This window comes from Hyla sarda, chromosome 3 (genome assembly GCF_029499605.1).
Source record: "Hyla sarda isolate aHylSar1 chromosome 3, aHylSar1.hap1, whole genome shotgun sequence".
Taxonomy (NCBI): Eukaryota; Metazoa; Chordata; class Amphibia; order Anura; family Hylidae; genus Hyla; species Hyla sarda.
In genome coordinates, this window is record NC_079191.1 from 111,893,523 (window position 1) to 111,914,089 (window position 20,567).

At 43.8% G+C, this 20,567-nt stretch overlaps 1 protein-coding gene across 7 annotated transcripts in view; it reads right to left on the reverse strand.

Annotated features, from left to right (window-relative positions):
* The window catches only part of CP (ceruloplasmin), a 111,635-nt gene that overhangs the window by 61,573 nt on the left and 29,495 nt on the right, over positions 1-20,567 (reverse strand). For 6 of the 7 annotated variants that reach the window (XM_056564851.1, XM_056564849.1, XM_056564847.1 and 3 more), the window contains 8 exons: positions 19,358-19,602; positions 15,806-16,018; positions 15,436-15,606; positions 13,361-13,615; positions 13,077-13,251; positions 11,748-11,887; positions 4,227-4,373; positions 1,516-1,712 (listed from right to left, as the gene is read on the reverse strand). In XM_056564851.1, coding sequence (XP_056420826.1) covers positions 1,516-1,712; positions 4,227-4,373; positions 11,748-11,887; positions 13,077-13,251; positions 13,361-13,615; positions 15,436-15,606; positions 15,806-16,018; positions 19,358-19,463 — 1,404 coding nt within the window. In that variant the 5' untranslated portion in view covers positions 19,464-19,602. Of the gene's footprint in view, positions 1-1,515; positions 1,713-4,226; positions 4,374-11,747; positions 11,888-13,076; positions 13,252-13,360; positions 13,616-15,435; positions 15,607-15,805; positions 16,019-19,357; positions 19,603-20,436; positions 20,483-20,567 lie in introns of those variants that run through there. The other variant, XM_056564852.1, reaches the window with a different exon arrangement.

A 20,567-nucleotide genomic window follows, 5' to 3' on the forward strand; every position in this document is an offset into this window, starting at 1 on the left:
AGCCGCCCATTTTTCAATATCCAAGGACCCAGTGAGAAGACCTGCCATTTCCAACATCAAATCACTGATATATAGATAAATAATAGCTAGCTCAAACTAACAAATCAAAATCTCAAATAGCTTTTGCTGTTTGTGCTTTTTCTTTCTTCTAGGTCTGAGGATGCATCACTGCAATTTGCAGCTCCAAAACCTGAACAGACCGTTTGATTATCTCAGAGTCTAATAATGATTTTTCATGTATTTGCCTTTGTATTTTTTTATATGTTTTATATGCTGCTCACATATAAGTTTGTGCTTTAAAGCAACCACAACCATCTTTTTTTTTACCCCTGATGAACCGTATGCTACTGTAAATTACCCAGTTACGGGGAAACGCGTCGGGTTAGGATGTACTACTGGGGATTGTCCCTATAAATATCGCACTTTGTGTATTGTTGTGAATTACTGTTTTTATGGGGATTTATACATACTGTATTCTGTAACAAGTTATTTGTAATAAAGAAATATTTTTAGCTATTTGAGATTTTGATTTGTTAGTATCAGCTACCTTGCCCTCCTTGCGGACCAAAGGGATTTGTACTGCTCCTTTCCTGTATTATACATTGCCTTTACCAGGATTTTCAGTCCCCACATTTACAGGAGTCCTGAACTAGGCCCTCCCTTTGTTTTGTTTAGTTATTGTTCATTTATGTTATTCCCATGTGTTTTTTATTTTGCTGTGTTTTACTTGAGAAGAAAATCATTGCTTGGTAGTCTTCGCGGGCTGACTTGCCCCCCTTGGGTGACCAGGGATTGCATTACTCTGCAAGTCCTGTTAACTGGTTGTTTTGGTTAAAGTAACAGAGTTATTAAAGCTGTGGCTGACCCCCACCCATAAAAAAATTTGTGTGGTTATTTAAAAGGGTGCACTGGGGAAGTCAACTTTTCCCCTGTCCACTGGATAGAGGAAAAGAGTCTTATAGTGAGGGGTCCTGTATGGGGTCCAGTAACTTAACTGTCCTTGTAGCGCTTTGGCCCACACTTTCTGAGATGGTATGGAGTGACAGCCCGCTCAGCCAATCACCCCACACAGGAGATCGCGGGGGGTTCTCAGTGGTCAAAACCCCCCCACCCCCCCCACACACGATCAGACACTTATCCCCTATTTTGTAATAAAGGGGAAAAGTTGACTTCCCCACAGTACCCTTTTAAGGATTTCAAGGGCAAGGGAGCAGAATTCAATTGAGGAGAATGATATGTGCCTCACATTAGTCTGCCTCTCTGAGAGGAAATTGTTTAGTATTTTTTTCAGTTCCATAAGTTGCTAAAATTGTTGTAGCCCAATTTAAAGTTAGAAAAGAAGCCCATTTAATGCATTGCTAAAAATAATAGGATAAAAATGTCTTACTTTACATGAAAGATCATGCTTTCTACTGTTCTGAAGCAAACTAGAGTTGCACACATAGTAAATATTATATAGCTAAGCAGTATATAAAACATATAACATATTTAAAAGCAAGGAAACCCAGTACTAACCTGTTTATCATTGATTAAACTCTTACACACTAGTAAAGGACCCACCAATCCAGAATTTGTGTCCCTGACTGCATCAACCGATGAGTAGTACAGCCATGGTAAGCAGTTCAGGTCATGCATCGTTGACCCCACACTCTCTGGTACATCCCACTCATATGTGAAAGTGTCTCCAGGGGCCACATGGGAGGCAGATGACTCTGTATTTGGATTCATAGTGTTAATCATTAGTGAAAAACACAAGTCAGGAGCTCTTACTTTTATTTATTTCAATGAGTAGATGGACTATGGGAACCAAAGATTTGTTTGTGCTCTTTAAGAATGAATGTTATAATGACGAAGTGCTTGATTCACACCTATTAGCCTCATATTCCCACCCTTGAGCTGAGCACTCCCACCTCTTTTGAAATTAAAGGAGTACTCTGGTGCAGAGTATTCCTGCTCCGTCCTGCCCGGGCTGCAAAATAAATGAAAATAAACCATATCTCACTTCCCTGGGTTCCCGCGGAGCGCTACTACAGCTTATCGGTCCTCCGGTCTATCCTCTTCATACTTCCGTGTGTAACGAAGCGTCACATGGCGCTCAGCCTATTATGGGCCAAGGCAGAACATTGCGGCAGCGATAGGCTGAGCACCATGTGACGCTTCATTCACACGGAAGTACCGGGAGCTTGTGACGCCACAGCCCCACCCCCTCATGACATCACGTCCCACCCCCTCAATGCAAGTTTATGGGAGTCTATGACGTCACGAGCTCCTGGTACCGGCTCCAGCGTTCGGAACATTTTGTTCCAAACGCTGAGCAGCGGAGTACCCCTTTAAGATGCACTAAACCAAGGAATTTCAAACAATAAAATTCCCAAATACAAAACAGAGACACATATAAATAAAATATCCAATGTTCTCTTACTCACAGTGACTAATAATACAAGGTGTCCATACAAAAGTAAAGTCTGCCTAAACCTCTGATTTTGACAGGACCGACAAAGCCTGTTGAATGTCATGAATGTCTTGAGATCCTTTTTGTTTTGAGAGAGGTAAGCTGGTACCAAAATTCTGTGGCAGCAACTTACTCCTTCTCTCTACTTAAAGCACAAGCATGCTCAGGCAAAGTGAATGTGCATTGTTATGAGGAGGATAGGCAGAATAGTTGTTAGCCAAACAAGTATGGCCACCAGCTATTAAAGACATATGGCCTCCTTTAGAATCAAGTAATAGTAAACAGTTCACTCTTCACTGCTAGTGGCAGTAATATCATTAACAACAATGTATTAGGGGTTTGCTGTCTGTGCGTCCCCCTATAGAGACATAGGAGAAATGTTCTAGTCCACATTATAAGGGGTGTAATATAGGGAAATATATACTCTTGTTGGGGACCTGTGTTGTGCTAAGGAGTCCAAAACAGACAACCCTTTCCAGTATTTTAAATTGAAAATGAGTGATTATCTTATCTTATAGAAGTTGTCTTATGAATACAACCCTTATCCATATGCCCTAATAGGGCCTTTTAACATTATGCTTTGAATACCCCACTATGATCCAGGATGAAGAACTACTACTCTATTAAAGCTGTTTCTATTCTGCTGGACTCAAGACATCCTTGTATTACATGGAAGATCATAAATCAGAATGGCTGCCACGTTATATTACATTTTCTCTGTAACCACCACTGCAGAAGGAATGCCTTACTGGCTTTTCCCAACAAAATCAGCTGCTTGTAGAGAATGAATAAAGCTGGAATAGAGCATTAAGCTGACTGTCATGCCAGTCACATAGTGAAACATGTTGTCTTTGCCTTAGATATTTGAGAAAAAGAAAACAAGGAAACGTACAACGATCAATAGTGCCTTTAGAGGCCACCTGAGCATTCACTTGATATCACACCGAACACGACTGGCTGATTATACACGGATACCCCATTAGCTCTGCTCTTTCATATTCTTGATTGATGTCCTTAGGACTTCTCATACAGAGCTTGTTTTTGTTATTGTGTTGATGTGTTTTATGATGCTCAATGTCCTAGTTGGAACAGTCGATATGCTTGCTTTTTGTTTCTTACCTGATCCTTGAAGCTCATGACCTACCCTGAGCACCTTTGCATATGAAGACTGTGTAAGGCACTATACCTTTTGTTATACTATGTTTGCATATGAAAAAACTCAATAAAGATATACTTTGGAAAAAAAAGAAAACAAGGAAACAATTAAATAATTTGTATATTACAATGTATGTCATAGCTAAAGCCTTAATAAAATGAATGTGAAATGGTTTTAAATGAATATATATAGCTTACTCAAAGGAAAATGGTCACCCGTTCACCCACACTAAACCAAATACACCAGGTAATAGTGTGGGTGAGCAGGAGACCGATGCAGGGTTTCTGACCGATATACATACCTGCAGTCTGGCACCAGGTCCCTCTGAAGTTTGGCTTCTTCCAGCGATGAATTTGAATATTTGAATATTCATGGGCGCTGGTCACGTGAGCACTTGTGCCAACTGAGCGCTCACGTGACCAGAGCCCATGAATATTCAGCGCTGGAAGAAGCCAAACTTCAGAGGCAACAGGCGCCAGACTGCAGGTACTTAAATCATCAGAAACCCTGCATCGGTCTCCAGTTCATCCACACTATAACCCAGTGTTGGGTTTAGTGTGGGTGAATGGGTGACCGTTTTTATATATTTAATAGCCATATTTATGTTTTTTTTCTTACCTTCATCATTGTTACCAGTTTTGTAGAGAGCCCCTTCCATTTCTTTTGGGTAGCTCACTCCATGAGCTTGGATGCTGTATGGACGGCCTGCGTTGTTTTTAAAAGTGATCTTGATAGTATCTCCTACTTGTGCCAAAATGACTGGCCCTATGAAAGAAAACATGGAGATGAACATAGGTGATGATCATCTATAACTAAATACACTATTGCTATCCAGTGACATGTCTTTTGTATGTCAAAGGGGAAAGATTTTTCCTTAAGGAGAACACCATGACGGTGTATGAAGATTCATGGGCCCTTAGAACTCTGCTTGGATTTCTGGGAAGAAACGATATGTAAAGAAGCTCAAGCTCCTTTTCAGTTAGCTTTTACCTTAAAGGAGAAGTATCATGCCCAAAAACTTTACGCCTATTTGCAGGATAGAGGATACATTTCAGATCGCTGGAGGTCTGACTGCTGGGCGTGATACTTCTCCTTTAACATTAGTGTTTCACTCCAACTACAGAAGTTTAGACACTAACTGAATTTATGCCAAGCCAGAAATCTTGCACGTCATTGTTATACTGCAGCTGAAAAGCGAAAGACGAGCTACAAGATATGTAGGTTTATAAGATTTGAAGCATGATTTCTGAGTAAAACACAGAGTACATACTGACAGGATTCCTAAGGCTAGGTTTCCATGCAGGGTTTTTTTTCTAGAGTTTTTCTGGCCAGAAAATCTGTCACTGCAGTTTTTGAGCCATAGCCAGAAGTGTATTCAAAAGGAATGGAAAATATAAAAAGAGGACTTATACTTCTCATTCCTACTGGATCCCAGTGGTGGATCCAGAGGGGGTCAATGGGGAAATTGCCCAACGAACCCCCCCCCCCAAGATTAATACCCCCCTGTGGCAGCCACAGCACAGAAACAGAAGACCACTGCTTAAACAGTGGTCTCCTGCTTTTGCATACCTCCGTTGAGTGAGGTATCATTCACAAGAGGCCGGAGCTTCCTCTGTGCCCTGGCGCACGAGTGATGTCATCAGATGCCGGAGCGCAGAGGAAGAGGAAAGAAAAGGCCTAAAAGGAGCCCATGGAGAAGAAGAAAGAAGAGCCACAGGAGGTAAGTATATTAGTCGGTCGTGCGGGGGGTGGGTTGATGTTTACTACTGCCTACCTTTTGTGGGGAAACATATGATGCCTAACAAAATGTGGGGGAACATCTGCCGCCTAACCTAATTGTGGGGGGGACATCTCCCATCTAACCTATTGTGGGGGAACATCTGCTGCCTAACCAATGTGGGGGACTTCTGCTGCCTAACCAATATAGGGGACTTCTGCCTAACTAATAGGGGGACTTCTTCTGCCTAGCTAATGTGGGGGACATCTGCTGCCTAACCAATGTGGGGGACTTCTGCTGCCATGCTAATGTTGGGGGCCTTCTGCTGCCTAGCTAATGTGGGAGACTATCTACTACGTTCCTGCCTAGTTAATATGGGGACTAACTAGGAAGCTAATAGGGGGGCTACCTGCTATCTTCATAGCTTATATGGGGGTTTTCATACAGGGGACAACTATATTGTTACGCCGAGCGCTCCGGGTTCCCGCTCCTCCCCGGAGCGCTCGCTTCACCTCCTCCGCTGCAGCGCCCCGGTCACGTCCTCTGACCCGGGGCGCTGCGATCCTGCTGCTAGCCGGGATGCGATTCGCGATGCGGGTAGCGCCCGCTCGCGATGCGCACCCCGGCTCTCCTACCTGACTCGCTCCCCGTCTGTTCTGTCCCGGCGCGCGCGGCCCCGCTCCCTAGGGCGCGCGCGCGCCGGGTCTCTGCGATTTAAAGGGCCACTGCGCCGCTGATTGGCGCAGTGGTTCCAATTAGAGTTATCACCTGTGCACTCCCTATATTACCTCACTTCCCTTGCACTCCCTTGCCGGATCTTGTTGCCTTAGTGCCAGTGAAAGCGTTCCTTGTGTGTCCCTTGCCAGTGTTTCCAGACCTTCTGCCGTTGCCCCTGACTACGATCCTTGCTGCCTGCCCCGACCTTCTGCTACGTCCGACCTTGCTTCTGCCTACTCCCTTGTACCGCGCCTATCTTCAGCAGCCAGAGAGGTGAGCCGTTGCTAGTGGATACGACCTGGTCACTACCGCCGCAGCAAGACCATCCCGCTTTGCGGCGGGCTCTGGTGAAAACCAGTAGTGGCTTAGAACCGGTCCACTAGCACGGTCCACGCCAATCCCTCTCTGGCACAGAGGGTCCACTACCTGCCAGCCGGCATCGTGACAGTAGATCCGGCCATGGATCCCGCTGAAGTTCCTCTGCCAGTTGTCGCTGACCTCACCACGGTGGTCGCCCAGCAGTCACAACAGATTGCGCAACAAGGTCAACAGCTGTCTCAACTGACCGTTATGCTACAACAGTTGCTACCACAGCTTCAGCAGTCATCTCCTCCGCCAGCTCCTGCACCTCCTCCGCAGCGAGTGGCCGCTCCTGGGATACGCTTATCCTTGCCGGATAAGTTTGATGGGGACTCTAAGTTTTGCCGTGGCTTCCTTTCCCAATGTTCCCTGCATCTGGAGATGATGTCGGACCTGTTTCCCACTGAAAGGTCTAAGGTGGCTTTCGTAGTCAGTCTTCTGTCCGGAAAAGCCCTGTCATGGGCCACACCGCTCTGGGACCGCAATGACCCCGTCACTGCCTCAGTACACTCCTTCTTCTCGGAAATCCGAAGTGTCTTTGAGGAACCTGCCCGAGCCTCTTCTGCTGAGACTGCCCTGTTGAACCTGGTCCAGGGTAATTCTTCCGTTGGCGAGTATGCCGTACAATTCCGTACACTTGCTTCAGAATTGTCCTGGAATAATGAGGCCCTCTGCGCGACCTTCAAAAAAGGCCTATCCAGCAACATTAAAGATGTTCTGGCCGCACGAGAAATTCCTGCTAATCTACATGAACTTATTCACCTAGCCACTCGCATTGACATGCGTTTTTCTGAAAGGCGTCAGGAACTCCGCCAAGATATGGACTCTGTTCGCACGAGGCGTTTCGTCTCCTCGGCTCCTCTCTCCTCTGGTCCCCTGCAATCTGTTCCTGTGCCTCCCGCCGTGGAGGCTATGCAGGTCGACCGGTCTCGCCTGACACCTCAAGAGAGGACACGACGCCGTATGGAGAACCTCTGCCTGTACTGTGCTAGTACCGAACACTTCCTGAGGGATTGTCCTATCCGTCCTCCCCGCCTGGAAAGACGTACGCTGACTCCGCACAAAGGTGAGACAGTCCTTGATGTCTACTCTGCTTCTCCACGTCTTACTGTGCCGGTGCGGATGTCTGCTTCTGCCTTCTCCTTCTCTACAGTGGCCTTCTTGGACTCTGGTTCTGCAGGAAATTTTATTTTGGCCTCTCTCGTCAACAGGTTCAACATCCCAGTGACCAGTCTCGCCAGACCCCTCTACATCAATTGTGTAAATAATGAAAGATTGGACTGTACCATACGTTTCCGCACGGAGCCCCTTCTTATGAGCATCGGATCTCATCATGAGAGGATTGAACTTTTGGTCCTCCCCAATTGCACCTCGGAGATTCTCCTTGGACTTCCCTGGCTTCAACTTCATTCCCCAACCCTGGATTGGTCCACTGGGGAGATCAAGAGTTGGGGGTCCTCTTGTTCCAAGAACTGTCTAAAACCGGTTCCCAGTAACCCTTGCCGTAACTCTGTGGTTCCTCCAGTAACCGGTCTCCCCAAGGCCTATATGGACTTCGCGGATGTTTTCTGCAAAAAACAAGCTGAGACTCTACCTCCTCACAGGCCTTATGATTGCCCTATCGACCTCCTCCCGGGTACTACTCCACCCCGGGGCAGAATTTATCCTCTCTCTGCCCCAGAGACTCTTGCCATGTCCGAATACGTCCAGGAGAATCTAAAAAGGGGCTTTATCCGTAAATCCTCCTCTCCTGCCGGAGCCGGATTTTTCTTTGTCTCCAAAAAAGATGGCTCCCTACGTCCTTGCATTGACTACCGCGGTCTTAATAAAATCACGGTTAAGAACCGCTACCCCTTACCCCTCATCTCTGAACTCTTTGATCGCCTCCAAGGTGCCCACATCTTCACTAAATTGGACTTAAGAGGCGCCTATAACCTCATCCGCATCAGAGAGGGGGACGAGTGGAAAACGGCATTTAACACCAGAGATGGACACTTTGAGTATCTGGTCATGCCCTTTGGACTGTGCAATGCCCCTGCCGTCTTCCAAGACTTTGTCAATGAAATTTTTCGTGATCTATTATACTCCTGTGTTGTGGTATATCTGGACGATATCCTAATTTTTTCTGCCAATCTAGAGGAACACCGCCGGCATGTCCGTATGGTTCTTCAGAGACTTCGTGACAACCAACTCTATGCCAAAATTGAGAAATGTCTGTTTGAATGCCAATCTCTTCCTTTTCTAGGATATTTGGTCTCTGGCCAGGGACTACAGATGGATCCAGACAAACTCTCTGCCGTCTTAAATTGGCCACGCCCCTCCGGACTCCGTGCTATCCAACGCTTTTTGGGGTTCGCCAATTATTACAGGCAATTTATTCCACATTTTTCTACCATTGTGGCTCCTATCGTGGCTTTAACCAAGAAAAATGCTGATCCCAAGTCCTGGCCTCCTCAAGCAGAAGACTCCTTTAAACAACTCAAGTCTGCCTTTTCTTCGGCTCCCGTGCTCTCCAGACCTGACCCTTCCAAACCCTTCCTATTGGAGGTTGATGCCTCCTCAGTAGGAGCTGGAGCTGTTCTTCTACAAAAAAATCCTTCCGGGCATGCTGTCACTTGTGGTTTTTTCTCTAGGACCTTCTCTCCAGCGGAGAGGAACTACTCCATCGGGGATCGAGAACTTCTAGCCATTAAATTAGCACTTGAGGAATGGAGGCATCTGCTGGAGGGATCAAGATTTCCTGTTATTATCTACACCGACCACAAGAACCTCTCCTACCTCCAGTCGGCCCAACGGCTGACTCCTCGCCAGAAGCCCGCTGGTTTTCTTCATCCTCTGCCTGTCCCCGAACAGCCTTGGTCTCTGATTGGTATGGATTTTATTACTGATTTACCCCCTTCCCGTGGCAACACCGTTATTTGGGTGGTCGTTGATCGATTCTCCAAAATGGCACATTTCATTCCTCTTCCTGGTCTTCCTTCTGCGCCTCAGTTGGCTAAACAATTTTTTGTACACATTTTTCGTCTTCACGGGTTGCCTACGCAGATTGTCTCGGATAGAGGGGTCCAATTCGTGTCTAAATTCTGGAGAGCTCTCTGTAAACAACTCAAGATTAAATTAAATTTTTCCTCTGCATATCATCCCCAGTCCAATGGACAAGTAGAAAGAATTAACCAGATCCTGGGTGATTATTTGCGACATTTTGTTTCCTCCCGCCAGGATGACTGGGCAGATCTCCTTCCATGGGCCGAATTCTCGTATAACTTCAGGGTCTCTGAATCTTCCTCCAAATCCCCATTTTTCGTGGTGTACGGCCGTCACCCTCTTCCCCCCCTCCCTACCCCCTTGCCCTCTGGTCTGCCCGCTGTGGATGAAATTTCTCGTGACCTTTCCATTATATGGAGAGAGACCCAAAATTCTCTCTTACAGGCTTCTTCACGCATGAAGAGGTTCGCGGATAAGAAAAGAAGAGCTCCCCCCGTTTTTTCCCCTGGAGACAAGGTATGGCTCTCCGCTAAATATGTCCGCTTCCGTGTCCCTAGCTACAAGTTGGGACCACGCTATCTTGGTCCTTTCAAAATTCTGTGTCAAATTAATCCTGTCTCTTATAAACTTCTTCTTCCTCCTTCTCTTCGTATCCCTAATGCCTTTCACGTCTCTCTTCTCAAACCACTCATCCTCAACCGTTTTTCTCCCAAATCTGTTCCTCCCACTCCTGTTTCCGGCTCCTCGGACGTCTTCTCGGTCAAGGAGATTTTGGCTGCCAAAAAGGTCAGAGGAAAAAATTTTTTTTTAGTAGACTGGGAGGGTTGTGGTCCTGAAGAGAGATCCTGGGAACCTGAGGACAACATCCTTGACAAAAGTCTGCTCCTCAGGTTCTCAGGCTCCAAGAAGAGGGGGAGACCCAAGGGGGGGGGTACTGTTACGCCGAGCGCTCCGGGTTCCCGCTCCTCCCCGGAGCGCTCGCTTCACCTCCTCCGCTGCAGCGCCCCGGTCACGTCCTCTGACCCGGGGCGCTGCGATCCTGCTGCTAGCCGGGATGCGATTCGCGATGCGGGTAGCGCCCGCTCGCGATGCGCACCCCGGCTCTCCTACCTGACTCGCTCCCCGTCTGTTCTGTCCCGGCGCGCGCGGCCCCGCTCCCTAGGGCGCGCGCGCGCCGGGTCTCTGCGATTTAAAGGGCCACTGCGCCGCTGATTGGCGCAGTGGTTCCAATTAGAGTTATCACCTGTGCACTCCCTATATTACCTCACTTCCCTTGCACTCCCTTGCCGGATCTTGTTGCCTTAGTGCCAGTGAAAGCGTTCCTTGTGTGTCCCTTGCCAGTGTTTCCAGACCTTCTGCCGTTGCCCCTGACTACGATCCTTGCTGCCTGCCCCGACCTTCTGCTACGTCCGACCTTGCTTCTGCCTACTCCCTTGTACCGCGCCTATCTTCAGCAGCCAGAGAGGTGAGCCGTTGCTAGTGGATACGACCTGGTCACTACCGCCGCAGCAAGACCATCCCGCTTTGCGGCGGGCTCTGGTGAAAACCAGTAGTGGCTTAGAACCGGTCCACTAGCACGGTCCACGCCAATCCCTCTCTGGCACAGAGGGTCCACTACCTGCCAGCCGGCATCGTGACATATATGGGGGATTTACCTACAGGGGGCATGAATACCTACCTGGAGGACATGACCTACTAGGGGCCATTACCTGCTGGGGCATTACCTACATGGGGTATTACCTACCTGGGGGACATTACCTACCTGGCGGCATTACGTACTTGTAAGTTTCGTAAGCATCACCTTATTTTCTGTCCGCCAACACCAAATATTCTGTTAGTGCCCCTCCTGAGACTAGACTCTAGATTTGCCCCTGCTGGATCCACTTCTGACTTTGGCTCAAAATCTGCAGTGGCAGTTTTTCAGAAAAACTCCAGAAAAAAACTTGTGTGGAAACCTAGCCTAAGACAGATAGTGAGCATCCTGTGTGTACATAGAACATTGTCAATCACTGTGTGGTGTAAGCAAGTTTCTCACTGTCTCTCCTAGGAGTCTTCACAGGATGTTCTCTGCTTTTTCAAATCCTGCTCCATATTATATATACTCGTATAACATAAAACTCAGCATCTATCCATATCATAACCTGCTTTAAGACAGGGAAGCATAAATGACTTGACAAGTTGCCACATATCTATCTATAGATATATATATATATATATATATATATATATATATATATATATATATATATATATATATATATATATATATATATATATATTACCACTAACGTAAAACAATAAATTCATAACTATTTCAAATGCACATTTTACAATAAAGTCATTGATCTCAAATGAATTACCTAGAACTCCGAGATGCTCTTCTTCCTTCGATCTTTCCTTCTTCTTTGTGAAAGTTGAGTCTGTGTATTCCACATAAACTGCTTTCTTATACGAGCCTCCAATTCTGTTTTCACTTTGCTCAAAAAATGTTGCTGATTCACTATAAATTGGGAAGCCATGTTTTCATTTTATGTGACAGTAGAATAATGCTTTTATATAATACAAAACATCTATGACATTATAACAGTTGCTTAGAGGAGCACCATATTGGGCTCATTATTCTTCAATACAAGGTTCATACTGTATATTTTTTTTTTGCTTCTGAAGCTTATAGAGAGTAGGAGATGCAGACCTGTCCAACATTGACACATTCAGTGCAATCTCTCCAACACTATGATCTAGTAGGAGAGGCTGCAGCACATCTAAGGTTTGCTATTAAAGTGTACCTGTCAATAAAAGAAAAAAAAAACTTTAGACATGTCTTAGCCACATGTCAAAAGTTTTGATCGTCGAGGGTCTGAGTTTTCAAATCTCTGCCGATCAGGAGAACCAGCCAGAAAAAAGTCTGCGCTATGTGTCACATGATTTAGATTCTCTCCAAAGACTTACAATATGAGCCCCCTCGATCATGTGACACAGAGTTGGGAGAGAACGTGCTGAGCGCTATCTTCTCACATTTCTCTCTTGTGATCGGTGGAGGTCGGAACACTCAGACCCCGCCAATCAAAACTTTTGACATGTCGCTAGGACATGTTAATGTTTTCCCTAAATGACATTGTCCATTTAAGTTAAAGGGGTATTCCAGGCAAAACCTAAACAGATTTGTAAATTACTTCTATTAAAAAATCTTAATCCTTCCAATAGTTATTAGCTTCTGAAGTTTTCTGTCTAACTGCTCAATGATGATGTCACGCCCTGGGAGCTGTGCATGATGGGAGAATATCCCCATAGGAACTGCACAGCTCCTGGGACGTGAGTCATCAGAGAGCAGTTAGACAGAAAACAACAACTCAACTTCAGAAGCTAATAACTATTTGAAGGATTAATATTTTTTAATAGAAGTCATTTACAAATCTGTTTAACTTTCCGGAGCCAGTTGATATATATAAAAAAATTACGTTTTGGCCTGGAATACCCCTTTAACGTTGGACGTATCGAGGAATTATTTTTAAAAAAATATGGCAATATTACTCTATTTTTCTCTTTGAAGAAATTTTAGAGATGATCATACAGGTAACTAATAAAATATTTTTATGGACCAAGACTAAATGGTATTTCACTTTTTAAATAGGTTTGGCTGCTGTTTTTACTAGTAGTTTTTGTATTAACATGACTTTTTTTTACTGTACCTTTCAGGATTATCTAACTTTTGTCCAGTATACTGATTGACTGATGTTGGACCATAGTTCCAGATTAATTCTTCAGCAGCAATATAATATTGTCTCTTGGCTGAGCAAACCTTGCATGGACTCTTGGACACTTTTTTTGTGCAGCTCTTCACTTCATAAATGGCTTGCATACCACCTATAAATCGAGATATTGCTGGTTATACAGCTCAGCTATACAATTATTACTCCATAGGTAAGTCAAATAACATAGGTTGGCCAGTTGCTAGTAATCTAGAATGTCTGACCTTCTAAGTGGTCATTAACTTGACAGCTGAGGAGCCATTTTCCAAGGTTTTTGGTCTCCATTGTACCCTGGATCATTGTTGCTGGAAAAAGACTGACAGTATCCACACGATAACGCTGATGTGTTAACACCTGGCCATGGAAGTATGCTGAGTGAATATCTACTTCATTCCCCATGCCAAACATATACCACTTGACCTTTGTGTTCTCACACATAGAGAGACCTGGGAGGTTCCCGTACATGTATCCATTGATTGCTGTAACACAGAAAGACAAGGGTTAAATGAACAATGGAAACCTCAACTTTTTATGTAGTGATCACAGAGCTTGGTCGTGTACCAAGATAGTGGAGCCATTACTACTCCTGATGGATCTCATGACCGACTATTAACTTTTTTCCTTATGTTTTGTATGCTAAAGGGTTATCTGGTGGGATTAAAAAGAGGGCATACTGGGTTAAGAGACCAAACAAATGAATATTTACCTCACCCAATCCATGCCACTGCTGTTCCAATGGTACCTAGGACCCCACTGATCTTCCCTAACTGGTTCCTATCTTAACACATATTAAACACCCACAATAACTGGCCACATTGACCTCACCGAGTGATTGACCGATCAAACAGTTCTTAAACAGAAAATTGTAGGAAGCAGGAAGAATTTGAGATCACCAAGGACCGGGCACTGTTTGGAGTGGGTGGAGTTCAGGACAGTTGAGTTTGGCTTATTTTGTTTGTTTGTTTATTTATTTTTTCAGGCCAAGAAGGGGGCAAGGAAGTGGAGATCAGTGTGGACCTGGAAATCGAAAGAATGGCAGCAGTAGAGGATTGATAAAGTGAGTACTGCATTATTTATTTTATCATCCCAATCTATTCCCTTTTTTATTTTCATTTTAAACAGCTAGAGATTCCCTTTTCATACGCTCTTGAACATTGTTATAAGGGGGCATGTTTATTTGCTTAAAGGGGTACTCCGGTGGAAAACATTTATTTTTTTTTAAATCAACTATTGCCAGGAGCAGGAGAAAATCCCCATAGCAAACCTATCCTGCTCTGGACAGTTCCTGACATGGACAGAGGTGTCCGCAGAGAGCACTATGGTCAGACAGAAAATAAATTCAAAAAGAAAAGAACTCCCTGTGGAGCATATAGCAACTGAGAAGTACTGGAAGGATTAAGATTTTTTAACAGAAGTGTAGAGAAGTGAATAGAAGTTTAATAGTAAATCTGTTTAACTTTCTGGCACCAGTTGATTAAAAATAAAAAAATAAATGTTTCCACTGGAGTTTTCCTTTAATGGGGTATGTCCTTTGCAACTAATCGATCACTACTCTGATGCATCTAGAATAATAAAAATGAATCAATTATACATATTGTATAGTCTCGATTTATATGTCCTGCCCTTTATTTGTGTATACAGCTACTGTACAGACCTATCCATTTCCAGAGCTGTAGACTACAGACTCTGCATGTACCTTGACCCTGCCGTCATGTGTTACTCCCTTATCTTCTACTATTCTGCTGTAGAAGACCTGTAAATAAGCAGAATACACAAAACGGACCAGCAAGGTGTCATCACTTTGACAGACTCTTCAATGAATTTTCAGATATTTATATATTATTTTTTTAAATATTATTCTGCATATATAAAACATTAGTTTCACAGGTAAATTAAAATAAAAGGTTTGATTCATCTCTGTTGCCTCTCAAAGACACAGACATGTAATGATTATATTTTCACAATGTCTGTGCTCCTGCGCCGAAATATATTCCAATTGGACAGCACTCATGTTACAAGCCTTTTTTTTTTAGACATGTACCTGCCTTTTTGTCTACATGTTGGTATGTATTCTTTAATGTCTGCTTAGCAACTGTTAAAATAATGCCATCCATTGTAGATTCCAAAACATTGCAGACCCTATTATAAGTCACTGTGGTCTGTTATAAGCTGGTGGTATCTGTCATATGATGAATCTGGCAGAGTATTATGTCTTTGGTCACGAATGAAGGTCACAATGCAAATGTGAACACAGCCTTAATGATAATAATACAACATACAAAAAGTCTGGTAGACCTACAGTGCATTTTATTGCTTTCCTGAAAGTCTTCATCTTCTTTATTAACAGAGCCAGGATCACTGCAATAAGTATTGATATTTTCGTCCAGATACCAACTAAGATTTTCGTCTATCACAGAGAACATTAAGATAAACTCCTCGTACTGTTTCTTCTCTATTTCTTCTATTTTATCTGTGAATAAACAGTTGACATTCTTTAATGACTGTTGTGGATTGTAGAGATAAAGTTAGAAAGAACATTAACATATTGCGTTCATCTTTTTACGTATTAGTATTATGTCTGAAATATAATATAGCTACATAAGTGAACCATAGCTAATGTGAGAAGGTAACTGGTTAACAAAGCAGCAAGAACTAACTCCTGTGCTCACCTTTTCTGCAGATAATTAAAGGCCCCACAAGTCCAGAGTAGACGTCTCTTGGACCGTCAATGTGAGAGTGATAAATCCTGGTCACACAGTCTTCATCCTTTCCAGACGGACCCTGATCATCAACAACATCCCATTTGTAGGTGTAAGACTCACCAGGCTTCACAGAATCACCTTTTTTCCGCGCTTCAGAGTTATTATCTGGGTATAGTGCTCCTGCAGATAAAACATAGTTACTGGTATGAACTTAGAATGTAAAGTCATTTACAGTCATGTTTTACTTTACCAGAAATGTTCTATATAATGCTTCATCAAAGTAGTAAAGGATATCATACCACTGGATAAGGTGAAGAGGAATTGCCAAATTTGTTTAAACTGTATTTTGTTCAGTGTTGTAGAATTTAAAGGGAGCGGCAAGGCACATCCTCGACAACTGCTCTATGCAAACTCCTCTTGGCCACATTCTCGTGACTGTGGGAACTGGGAAACTGGGGTTCTGATGATTGTCACGAGTCCCAGCAGTTGGAACCCTACCAATCTAGCAGTTCTCTTCTATTCAGTGGATAGGCGATAAGTTTTCCTAACCAAAATACCCCTTTAATGATGTTAAAATGCCACAGCCTGTCTGTGTATTGTTGCAGATTATATGTACCGCGTCCAACAAAGAATTTCTGAGCGGCACTGCTAATCACTACACAGCTGATAACCAAACCAGGTGGAGCAAAGGATACACAATGTGGGTATTCAGGTAATACTCGTCCAACGGCGGTTTTAGGACATTAAGTATAACAGGCATCAGAATAGAATAAAATAGAAACAAATAGCAACACTCAGCAGGGGGTGCTCAGAGGCAACTGCCGGCGGTTTCACGCACAAGGTAATGCGCTTCTTCCGGCCTTTAGGCCGGAAGAAGTGCATTACTTTGTGCGTAAAACCACCGGCAGTCACCTCTGAGCGCCCCCTGCTTAGCATTGCTATTTGTTTCTATTTTATTCTATTCTGATGCCTGTTATACTTAATGTCCTGGGCCGGAAGAAGCACATTACCTTGTGCGTGAAACTGCTGCCAGTCACCTCCGAGCGCCCCCTGCTGAGTATGTCTGCCTGTTCGCTGGAGGTCCCGTGAGAGGAGCCGTGTGACTCGTACCTTTGCGGTGAGTGCAGGATTGCCATTTGTTTCTATTTTATTCTATGCAGATTAGATGTACTTTAGTATACCCATGTTTTAATGGCTTCTTGCAGTGGGATACTGGGTAAAGTCACTTGAAGATGGTTTCACAAAGATGACAATGAGTTCAGTAAACTCCATTTGTCTCCAATTGCCTCTACAGTCACCAGGTCTAAATTAAACAGCTTCTTTGGAATTTGGTTAAATGGATAAAGCAAGAATGTGGAGAAATGTGGACACATATGCTGCCATTGTGGGATGCTCTAATGTCAATAACAATACCCAACTTTCCCCCACCATTATTGAATCCATGCAACAAGGAATTTCAGTCTATTTATGGGAACATGAGGGTGTTCTACCTAGTACTATATTTGACAAAAGGCTTTTTTAGAAGGCTGTCATGCACACATGGTATACTCATGTACAAACTAGAAAAATTGATGATAGAAGCAGTCTATATAAAGGATCCTTTAGCAAGGGTGAATAAAGGGATCTTTTACATCAAGTTCTGCTGTCCTAGTCAATGGCCAGTGTTGTGCTCCTTTGGTGTTTTTTCCTACACAGTCACATTTTGTAGACTATTAGCAAATTTGGTTTCCAAAACCATCTTTATCCTGAGGATACTGTCTTATACATCCACTCAGGACATTTTACTCTCCTGAAAAAATAAAGTTGAGTGCCTGTCAGCTGTCTCTGCTGTCATTTATTCCCTGGATCCCAGACCTAACCAGACTTAATAAAATTGAGCTCCTTTTAATCATCTTATCAAAATCAGATGTCTTTATTCCCTACTGTTACTATCCTCCCTATCCTTGGAGTTATACTTGACTCTGAGGTGTCTTTTTCCCCCACAAATTTAAAGGAGTACTACCATGCTGACAACTTATCCACTATCTAAAGGATAGGGGATAAGTTGCCTGATCGCCGCTGGGGACCCCCGCGATCTCGCACGCAGCACCCCGCTCTCATCAGGCCCCTGAGCGAACATCAATCTGGATCTGATGACTGCCAATCACAGGGCCGGAGTATCGTGATGTCACGGCTCCACCCCCACGTGACGTCACGCTCCGCCCCCTCAATGTAATTCTATGGCAGGGGGGCGAGACAGCTTTCTCGCCCCCTGCCATAGACTTGCATTGAGGGGCGGGGCGTGACGTCACACGGGGCAGAGCTGTGACGTCACGATCACCGGCCCTGTCATTAGACCTGGAGCAGATGTTCGCTCCGGGGCCTGATGGGAGCGGGGTGCTGCGTGTGAGATCGCGGGGGTCCCCAGCGGCGGGACCCTGCACGATCAGGCAACTTATCCCCTATCCTTTAGATAGGGGGTAAGTTGTCAGCACGGTAGTACCCCTTTAAGCCATTGCTAAATCTTGTAACCTTCATCTAAATACATCTCTGATACCAGTCCCTACCTCACTATTGCCACTGGTAAACTACTAGCCTAGGCCAGTGTAATCTAATCATTAGATTAGTCTAATCATTTCTCTCCTTGGTAACTGTAACTCTTAGCTCTACTTGCATTTCACTAAACAAACAGGGATCTCTTCAATCCATCATGACCACAGCAGCCAGGTTGATCTTTCTGTTTATTGGTTATCCCAATGTCTCTGCTATCTGCCGATCAGTGCACTGGAAACCTGTCTCTTGAAGAATTCATTTCAAAACTCTCCTTTCCTAGAAAACCTTTTACAATGCTGTGCTGTCATACATATCTGCTCTCATGTCTGTTCACAACCTACTCCTCCTTTATGTTATCCTTCCAATACCATCTTCAGGACTTCTCCTATGCTGCATACATTCCTCAGAGGGTACTACCCTGCACCATTAGATCTGATCCTAGAATTCCCAGTTTTAAATGTGTCTTTAAAACTCAAAGAGGTCATATAACCATTGTCCAGGCCATATACAACCCAACATGGCCACTCAACTGTGTGCTAGTTAACCTCATCGCATCACTCTCAACCTTATATGTACATTGGCTGACATGCTGGCTTAGCAACCGGTTCAAAATATTTTAATTGTATTAAAGCTACAGGAAAAAAGGTCCCCTAGTGCCACCAAAACAGCTATGACCTGACAAGGCAGAGTATAGTACTAAGTACTTATAGTACAGAGTATAGTACTTTTTGTTTATTTAAATTATTGCTGGCCTCCTGTTCTCTTTTATTAATGGTTGGACAACACTTTTACGGTCTCTAACATTCTGTTAAGTTCTCCAAAAACCTAACACCTTATAACAATTTTCTAATACAATTTGAAAGGTTGATCACTTCATATATATTGGTTTTATTTTTTGATATACTGTTTAAGTAATTTTTATAATTCAAATAGTATTATCACTCTTTAATGTAAAGACATTACTGTATTGCAGCCACAGTATTTTACCTTCATTCTCCTTTGTGTATTGCACTCCATGGGGATGTAAGGAGTAAGGTCTGGATGCAAAATTCTTCAGATGAATAGTCATTGTGTCACCAACTTCAGCTGTCATGATGGGACCCAAAAATCCCAGCCAGTCAGGTTTCTTGATTTCTTCTGTGTAAAACTCATTTGCATATTCTAAGTAAACTGCTTTTTTGTAGACTCTGCCTATTCTATTGGGGCCAGGTTGTAGAAAGGTGCTGGCATGTCTGAAATGAAAGAAGACCGCAATTTGCAACCATACTCTGAAGTAGATTGTTTACCTATGTACTGTACATAAATAATATATGTAATGATATCATTAATTCTTGATATTATTTACTGTCACCCACATTAAAGCGTCCCTCTAATCGCTTGCTTAATTTCCTGAAAAATGAGCAAGGGATTTTTTAAATTGACATCTATTTAAAAACCTGCGCCCAAATCTCTGCACGGGGTGCTGCTCTCCCCACTCCCTGCTGAATATGACTATTAGCCATGAGACAGAGTGAGAATGGTGCCGTGTTTGTACATTTAGGCACTAAATTTATATGGCATCCCATTTGGACAAATGACAATTGCTTCACATTTTTGATCTAAAAGACACTAGAGGTACCCTTAAAACGTACACAAACAATGTTGAAATATGTTCATACTAGTCTTAATTATATCAGTATGTTTTTATGCGCGGAAAAAAACTGGACCATTGTTGCATTTTTTTGCATCAATCATCAAATGGGTAATTGTCCAGTATGATCTCCAGAAACCTTGCTTATAATATGGGCCGCGTTTTTTGTGGTGACTGTAGCTGGCAGACCGGATCTCTTGAGAGTGCGTCCACACCCCGTCGATAAATATGCACAATCTTCCTGCCCTAGTCATCACATGGAACACAGCACATGTAATCAAGGTTCTAGGCCCTCTAATGGATTGTCTTGAATGGGGGTGGGGTGGGGTTGATGGATGACATTTTTCATGCCGTAAACAGATATTTGATTCCCCCGCCCCCCCATAACTTTGTAAAGGTGAATGGAACTCATTTTCTTCCTTGAAACATAACATACACTTTGTTGCTCCAATAATTTCAATAGCAGTCCTATAGTAGGGATTCTACCATATCCCACCGATATCAGACTTCACATACACAACATAGGACCAGTAAAAGCAGTTTAACCGACTAGCTCAGAGAGTAGAT